This window comes from Lepeophtheirus salmonis, chromosome 14, assembly GCF_016086655.4.
Source record: "Lepeophtheirus salmonis chromosome 14, UVic_Lsal_1.4, whole genome shotgun sequence".
Taxonomy (NCBI): domain Eukaryota; kingdom Metazoa; phylum Arthropoda; class Copepoda; order Siphonostomatoida; family Caligidae; genus Lepeophtheirus; species Lepeophtheirus salmonis.
The window spans coordinates 38,817,537-38,827,095 of NC_052144.2; the positions used below are offsets into that span (position 1 = coordinate 38,817,537).

At 34.7% G+C, this 9,559-nt stretch overlaps 1 protein-coding gene across 1 annotated transcript; it reads right to left on the minus strand.

Annotated features, from left to right (window-relative positions):
* Positions 1–1,660: 1,660 nt before the first annotated feature.
* LOC121129732 (uncharacterized) lies at positions 1,661–8,268 on the minus strand (the record flags this gene model as incomplete). The annotated part of the gene is given in 4 exon segments (XM_071893405.1): positions 1,661–5,035; positions 5,105–7,273; positions 7,389–7,604; positions 7,762–8,268. Coding segments are annotated over 4 exon segments (5,436 nt in total). The 3' UTR covers positions 1,661–2,434.
* Between the last annotated feature and the right edge of the window lie 1,291 nt (positions 8,269–9,559).

Consider the following 9,559-nt stretch of genomic DNA (forward strand, 5'->3'; position numbering starts at 1 on the left):
ACAAGAAAATAAGAGAAGAGAACAAGGGGGAAGGAAACACGAATACACTACACCTTCAAGTATTGGCAGTACGTCTCGCCTCTCGTGGTCCTCCAAGAAGATGAGATCACATTTCTGACCTGGAGGTTGTCTTAGTGCCGTTCTTTACCCACATGCACCACGTCATCATCCCTGGCACCGAGAAGGGCGTCTCATCACTGAACAAAACGACGACATCGGCTGGCTTTTTCTTAAGACTGTTGAGAAGAATCTTCGACCGTACGAGGCGTTTTTCCTTGTCTACAGGCTTGACGAGGGGTTCTCTTGTAGACCTTAAGGCTAGCCTATCCATGGTCCTTCTACTGACGTTAAACTCCCTGGAGAGGCCGCTGACAGTGACCTTGCCTCTCTTGTCATCGACATACTTTTTTCACGGCAGCAACCATTTCGTCCGACCTTCCGAGGCCTTGACTTAGATCTTGTGGTCGCCTAAGGAGTCCCTTTGGCTACCACGCTGTAAACGGTGGTGCGGCTGCAGTTAAGAACCTTGGCAATTTAAGTGGGAGTTTTTCCCCGCGCGGAAAGTTCCAAAATTGCAACTCGACGTCTCTCCATATTATCGGCTGTTGTTTTACTGTAGCTATTTAGATTTTGCTGGAGTTTTGTTTATAACTAGTCAAGACCCTTGCCTTAAAGTATAAACCGGTTTCAACTCAATAAAATCCCGAATATGTACAAGGAGTAAAATTTAAAGGAGTGTTTAGTTTTAGACGCGCACACCTGTATCATAATTCATAGCCTATATTATAGAAAAATATTCAATGTATAATTTTTAAAAATATTCACCTCCAAAGATTTTTGTTCCATTTTGTATTTTGCGTGAAAAATGCATTTTAAATGCCCCGCTAATTGCAAATGTAGAAGCCAAAATTTATCATCACAATTAAATTAATGACAGATTTTATTTGAAAGGCAATATAAGTAGGGGAGAGTATTCAAGCATTTATTTTACTTTTTATTACAGTTTGTCAGTATAAAGTAATAATTATAATACATATATAAGATAAACAAATAAAACATTTACAGAAATAGAAAATAGTTAATAATAAAATTTAAAAAAATATACCTTTTTTACTATTTACTGTGATTGATAATTAAGTTTCACATGAAATTAGGCAAAAAAACAAAACATCATTAAATAACAATTATTTCCATTGTTGGTGTCAAAGGAGGTCTCCTCACCCACTTTTTGATAGCTCTCTGGACAGTTTGGTGTGAAATCCTGGGATCTCTCGCGTGGGCCCTCATGGACATGAGGGGATTGTCCTGTGCTTTTTTTCTAGATCAAACGGGTCCAGTTTGGCCTTTTTGATAGAGAACTTCTTCTTCTACAACTATTTGGAATTGCTGACTACATAGACGGTGGTCCTAGAGACGCCCAAGGGCTTGCAGTGTGCAAATGGAAATTCGTAGATCACGTTCAATTGTCATTTTATCAACTTGTACGTAAGCAAGACAGCTCAGGTCTGTTTTGCAACAAATTGTTTATGCTTTATTTATATATCGAAATATGAATTAATTTCTATCACTCAACATTAATTCATTATTGAATTAGCAAGTGTTCAGATTTCAATGGACCATCCGGTAATCACCAATAAAAAACAAATCAAAAAGTGCGTGGTTTTGATGGTTCAATGTTTGTAAACATGGTTCTATATTCTAATAAGACATATTAATATCATTTTTATTAAACTTTTCAACGTGCAGGCATCACAAAAATCGTTGATTAATTATGATCATAATCAATAGTAGGTTTGTAGGTATAGTATTCTCCTCGTAGTATTGAATCATGACCATTTTTTCTGAATTAAATCATTTTCTTCAAGCTACGAATTAACTACGAAAACCATCCCATGGAACAGTCCCAATCCAATCCATCTTAATAGACGCATATGTTATGTAAGAGGTAAATATATGAATCTAGTCTACATAATTGAATTAAGCGCAATAAAAATCAATCTAATCAGTTAGAGAAGGAGTTGGAGCTCAAATGAATTGTGAACAAGATTCAAGGATGGATGTTCCAAACAAATAAAAGAATCAATCAAACATAAACAGTGAATAATATTATTTTTTGAAGTGATTAAAAATGATTGAAATTATATCAACAAACAAAGTTTCGTATTTATTTTTTTATTACTATTTTTCTTTCTTAAGAAATAAAAATCTCAGAATATTTTAGTCTTGTACAAGAACAAACTTTTGAGAAAATTAATCAACAAATTACTGAGAAATACATAAGTCTTTAATAGTCACCACAAAAAAGGAAGGACAAAACTTTTAAGTGTTTTTGTACGCCAAACTAGATTAACAACACCACTTGTGTGAGATGAGTAGAAATGTGAGAATAATGTCTTTGAGGGTTGGGGAGTAGTAGTTCATCTTCATTATTTCGTTAGATGTCGAATTTCTCCTTTTTGAAACATATCCTCTTTGAAGCAGTCACCTTTTTCGATGCGGATTCTTTACCTCCTACCCCATCCTTGGATGTCTTTTTAACAGTGTTCGTTGTGGTAGTGGCTGTAGTGTTAGCTGAAGGTGTTGGAGTATGAGCAGGAGAAGGAGGAGACTTTGAGGAAGTTAAATGTTGAGCATCTTCGGGATTTATATTACTAACTGACGACATTGATTGTTGTTGTTGCTGTAGATCAGTAGTAGATTTTTTCACCATTGAAGGTGAAAAATTGGGAGGTATTACAGTTAGCTCAGGAGGCTCAACTGAAGACATGAGTTTAGACTTCTTAATTCGCAGAGGAGCGACCTTGTCATGTGTTTTAACTAATTTGACAACAGGTTGCAAACTCTGGTCATTAAGAGGTAGGGATGAGTCAAACTTAATTGAATCTTCTTTTATAAAGGGGTTTCCCTCATCTTCCACCACCATGGGACCTTCGTCCACATAGTTAGGTACACAACTTTTAGGTCCCAATTTGCGTTTACGGGATTTTTTCTTGACTTCAGGGTTCTCAAAGAAAGGGTTTTCTGCTAGTAATGGTGCTGGAGCATTACTACTCTCACTGAGAAGAGTATCTGCATCCTTGGAGGACTGGACAGGAGGAACAGGGAGAGGAGCAGTGGTATTGGTGATGATAGTCGTAGGAGTGGTTGCAGTAGCAGACGGTGTAGTGGCCCTATTCTCACTACTACCAAGTTGAATATCACCTATGTTAGTGTCCATAATAGTTGGATTTTCATCACTATGTTCGTGAGCAGCAAAATCACTATTATTTATAACGAGGGGAGGAGGACAATTCTGAGTTTCCTCATTATCATCTTCTTTTAAAAGTCTTTCCATCACGGAAACTGAAAGCTGGACGAATTCCTTCAATTCGTCAATACTTTGGGAACGTGGTTCTGACGATTTGTGACTAAGTTCATTAATTCCTTTGAGGTGCTGAACTATATCCTCACAGAGTGTATCCAAAGCATCAAATGATTTGTCTCTGTCGGTATCACACACAGGAGAGGTGAGTCCCTCAAGCAATGATCTAACACGATCAACGTTGGGAACAACGGAGTTAAGATGCTCGTTGAGCTGAGCTTGCAACTCAATAGAGCGATCACATTTTGAAATTATATCAGTTTCGAGATCCTGAACTTTTTTAAAGTAAGCTATCAATTTATTAATAGATTCAAAACGTTGTCGCGCCTCTTTTTCCAAAGAATCAGCCCGATTTCCATTTCCACCACCCAAGATCTGAGGACATATAGCAGCTTCAACAGCAGTTTTGACAGCGTTGCTAAAAGAGTCTTTACTGCGAGTATTATTAGTACCTCTGAATGAAGTCATTAAATCACCTAACAAATCCAAACACTGAATTTGCTTGTCTTCCAAGGAGTTTAAAAGAGATGTACAAAGAGAATCATTGTTTTGAGGGACCATTAGATCCTCTCCACATCCAAGTTTCTGAATAGGCTGTAACAAAGTGTTGCATAGTGCCTCAAGCTGATCCTCTACGACGATACCTTTTGCTTGCTCTTGGAATATTTGTTTGTCCAAAGTACGAACATCCTCAACCATAGGAATTAATGAGGATTGGAAGCTATCTAACGAGATTTTAATGTCTTTAATGCTACTTAGTTCTTCAATTAGAAATGATTTCATTTCACCCATTTGTCGAATTACACTTGGAGAGTTGGATTCGACATTTGGAGATTGTTGTTGAGGATCTTGTTTTTGTTCCTCATTATTGGTACCTTGAGAATGAGTAGATGGAGCCGGAGTTGAAGAAGAAGAAGATAGTTGAACAACAGCATTCGTGGGTAGAGGACCATGCTTGGCATACTTTTTAATAACAGCCATGCGACTGTCCATATGATCAAATTTGTCAAAGATTTCCTGCAATGTCAATTGATGTTGATCCTTCATTTTGGCGTCTAAATTAAGACACAAGTTTTCTTCAGTTGCAGCCATTGCAGTGAGAAACTCGTTTGGTATATCTAAAATTATTGAGTGAATTTTTTCAATTTTAGGTACGATTTCATGTATAGCAGTGGGGGTAGAGCTTGTCAATATTTTCAAATCCTCCACAGAATTTAAAATTTCCGAACTAAGTTTCTGATATTTGCTTAGTTCGTCCATAAGGGATTTAAACTCCTTTTCACTCAGCATCTTCTTTTCTATTTCTGAGAGTTTAGCTGTAAAATCGACTCCGATAAAATGTTGTTCTCCTTTTTTGTTGTTCTTTTTAGTGGTCCCTATGATAGTTTTAGCGGAACAAACGTCAGAGATATCCTTAATTTTCTGATCTACATCCTTAAATTGAGTATTCAGATAGGACTCAACTTGATCAAAGCGAAATTTAAACCCTTCATCCATTTCGGATAGGACTTGAGTATTTCGAGCTTCATTTTTTTCCAAATGACCTTCCAATGATGTACCGATTTCTAGAATGTTCTTCTCAGCTTTCTTTAATTCTTTCGAAAACATTTCTAAGATGATGGTTTGCGTGGAGTCTAATAGTTGTTGCATATTCTGGGATTCATCCAAATTCACCTAAAAATGTGTAAAATCAAATACGGTTAACAGTATAATCTATTTATTAATGATTCGTAATTAATGTACCTTGTCAATTAGCTCTTCAATCAATTTTTTCAAAGATTGAAATTGTCCGGAAAAGAAATCATCCTCAGATTTCAATAATGGTGTAATATATTCAATGGTGGGAAGTTCGGTTACACTTTTCGTTAAAGTTTCTTTCAAATCCTTTAAAGAGTTTAAAACTTTATTTTCATATGCTGGACCACTAGCTTTGATTCCTTGTAGGACAGTGTTCATTTGTGAAATAGTTTTGGCATCTGTTGCATTATTTTTTCGTAGTTCCTCAAGAATTGAATGAACTTTATGGTTCAATTTCTCAGAAGATTTAGTAACTTTATTGATATCGCTAATTCTTCCTTGCATTTTTGTATTATCCGTTTTTAGCTCATTTATGATTTTAGAAGTGTGGGTCTCTTTACTATTCATAGTGATCTTCAGGTCATTTAGCGCATTAAAAACTTGAAGCATGTTGTTATCTGTAGGAAGTGAAAGAGGCTCTAGTTTTTTCTCCTCTTTTATATCTTCCACAAGATCCAATATTTTCTGTATATGTTCTGAATCTTCCCTTCTCTCGACAGTTTTTTTGTCAAACGACTTTTTTTGCATAGTTTTTATTTCGTCAAGAACAGGTAGAATCTTCACATAAAGATCATGCAACCTTGGAGATACTTCTTGAAGGCATTTAGAAATTTCCTTTAGACTACCTTCTCCATTAGTAGCATTTGAAAAAGTTGACAAATTCTTTTGCATTTCATTAAGTATTGCCTTTTCAGCTGACTCGATCTTTTTGAGCAAAGAAAATATTTTTGCAGTATTCTCATTGTTACTTTTGATATAACTATCATTCTTTTTAGTCCGACTAATTAAGTCATCTAGACGATGAAGTAAAGTGGTGGTTATTACTTCCTCAGCTTTTGACGTTGATTTGCCAACAGTTGAATCTATTTTGTTAGACAAGTCGGAAAAATGACGTTCGAAAGCTGTGTTGAACTCACCAAGTCTAGATTGAACATCGAGTATGCATTTCCCCTTTAGTTCGCTATCTTCAATAGCTTTATCCATTCTAATCGAATTCTTTATGTTCATCTCGGATTCAATTAATTTTTCCAATGTCTCGGGTAGAGACTCAATCTTGCTATTCATAGTAATAATGACGGATGAGTTATTTGATAACTTTTCCATTAAGTTGCCAGTATTTTCATCAGATTTAGCCAAAGTCTTTTTAGAGTATTTCAACCATGAGTCCATTTTATCTTGAATTTCAACAACAGCTATTGAAATTTTTTCAATCGTTCGTTCCATAATTTGTATTTCTCCATCTTCACTGTCAGGAGATGAAGACCTTTCCTTGGCCTTCTTCCTCCTATCTTTAGAACGATCAGCACTTTCAGAATCACGTGATCTTGATCTAGAAGAGCGACGTTTAGGAGATCTTGATCTATATGCATCATCTGCTTCGTTATCCGAAAGCGGTTCTCTTTTTCCATGCTCATCATATGTCCATTTAGTTCCCTGATAAGATGCCAGACCACGTCCACGACCTCTGCTATTTCTATGATACTCTGGTGGAAAACGTTTTCTTCCAGTTTGGTCGTCTTGATATTTTCCATAGTAATTTCTACTGGCAGGATCAAATTTTTTAACAGGAGATACTGGGGATTGTGAAGTTGGAGCAGCTTGTTCAATTGACTTACGAATAGAATAAATATTCGGTATAACTCTTTCCTCAATAATATCAACAATATCCACTTTACGAATTTCTTTTTCTAAATGCTCAATTCCACGAGATATGCTCAAGAGTTGAGAGCGTATTTCCTTAGAAGCATTGAGATCGTCATTAGTGCTAGCTGACTTGCTTTTATCGTGATCTGAATCAGAGTCCGAATCAATAGATTTTCTATAAGATCCGTCACGACCACTTCTATGATCTTCAGATTGGTAATTTTTGCTTCTACGTGAAGAAGAAGCACTTCGAGTTTGATTATCCTTAGAGCGACTACGTTCAGGTGGACTTAAACGTATAACTTTCTCTTCTAATCTGGACATTTTATGTTTCAAATCTTCAACACTTTTAGACATCTTAGAGCTTTTATCATGAACTAGTTCTCTATTATCTATGACATCACATTTGACGTCTTTTGTTTTGTCGTAAATCTCCCCGAGAGATTTCTGGATTTTAGGAAATAATTCCTCCTAGAATATGAAAAAAGAAAGAAAAATTAAAAAATATTTCAAAATAATGTAGCATTTTCTACATATTGCAGTAGATCTTTTTTATTTTATTATATGAACTAATATATTCTCTTACATTGAGCTTTGTGCTTTCTCCTTTCTGAGATGCAGTGAAATTTTCAATATCTTTTTGCAATTTATTGATGGTAGGAATGACGTTGTCAATTAGCGCATTCGTTTCAGACTCTCCAGCAAGAAGAAAATCCAGATTCGTCTGTAATTGAACGATTTTCGGGACCAAGTTCCTTATTTCCTCCTCGGGAACAATGTTTTCAATCCTCTTGTGAATACTCTGTAATAATGATGTATTATTTGGTCAAATCAATTGAAATATACAAAGAGCGCATGATTTTCAAAAGTTAATTATCTTAATGCCTTATTCTTGAAATACACAAGTAACGTGATCTCGACACGTACTAATTATAATAATAAATAGTTTGATTACTTACACTAATAGATTCTTCTTGTTTTTCAAGTACCAAAGAAAATTCACTCATCTTATTATCCAAAGAACTTAAGGAATCAACGATTTCTGTCTTTATGGACGACAAACACTCATTGACAAAATTATCAGAAGGAATTTGTGATTTTTGAACTTGTTTTTCAGAGGCAACATTATTCAAACTCTTGTCGAAGGGATCCCCCTTCATCTCAGTAGATAAGGACGACAGATCAGAAGATTTGAAAATTGAATTTCCAGAATGAATAACAATCTTTTCATCAATATCTTTGAACTTGCTCTCTATTTCACATAGACGAGACTCCAGCTTAGAAAACCTAGAATCCAACATTTTTTCTAGAGCCTCTAAGAGAAAGGACGAATTGTTTTCTGCACATGTAGAATCCGGACCAGGAGGAGTACCCCCCGATTTGACTGACACACATTTAGTAGTGCTCATGATGACTAACGAGTGACACTAACAAAAAGTTTATTCAGCTCCGTATGAAAGAAATTTCTGTAATATAAAAAAAGAAAAAATATATAATATTATAAAGTGAAACATAATTAACGTATCTGAATAATCAATGTCTAAAGGGTATAAATACTAACTAAGGATATTAAAAGAAGTTAGCAGCACTCTGTGCCCCCTCTCGTAAACACTTATTTAATACGTCAACTAATAACAAAATAGATTATAATGTATTGATATATTATTACTGTAAGGACTGTACCAAAAATGAAATATTAATAAGACAACACAAAATAATACTTATTATTTATATACTAATTAAACAAGAGAAAAAACGAATCAAAAAGCTGGGATGTATTTTTTGAAAGCAAATAAATGAGAGGGAAGCAAAGAAATAAAACTATAATTTCAGCAAATTTAATCTTAAAAGTCAATTAGTTTGCTGAGATTGTACAATTACATCATAAATTCAATTTGAATCAAAAATCTTGAAATGAAGAGAGAGTTCGAAGGGGATTTTTATAAGAAGAAAATTTTCCAATAAATGTCTGTTATGAATAAAAAAAAGAAGGTAAAATTGTATTTTTCTATTCGGTAATATATAAATTAGTTTGAATATTGAAGTCAATCCCGTTTTGCTTATTTTTGGAATAAGCTTCATATAAATATAATTTTCAATTTAGTTCACAATATATAAAGATATTTGCGGACCTAATAAGTAAAGAAATACTAATAGGCGAACACTTGTTAAGACATAACCTCACATATAGATCATTAATAACCAAGACAAAGCATAGCTTCACAAGATATGCTCTCATTGAGTAACAAGACATTTTTATAATAAGGGGTCAACTTAATTATCCCAATTTTAATCAAGGAATGGATGACATTTAAAGGAATGCAATATGATTCCTTTAGTTTGGACTTTTAACTAATTTAAATAACAATGTCAGAACAAGGACGAACTGGTCCATCATCAAAGCTTTTGAACGAATATATTTTTCAATATATATAAAAAATGGATCGTATCATTAAAGAAATAATCCTTTTTCAATCATGGATATTCCTGATTTGACTTAGTTGGTTGTAGTATCAGAAGTAAATGGGAGACGTGGGTTAGAAGAGCAGGAGGGGATTTTGTTCACATTTGTCAAAAAATGACATGGAACGCATGATTAAAAACACTTTTGAGTTCTTTTTTTCTTCTTCTGTGGAATAGTGCGTCCTTTTAGGAGGGCAAAGGGGGTCTCAAAGATACCCCTGGATTTCAAAGGAAGGTATTGAAGGCTTTTAGGACATTGATTTTGGGTTGAACTACGAGAAGACCTCCGCCCAA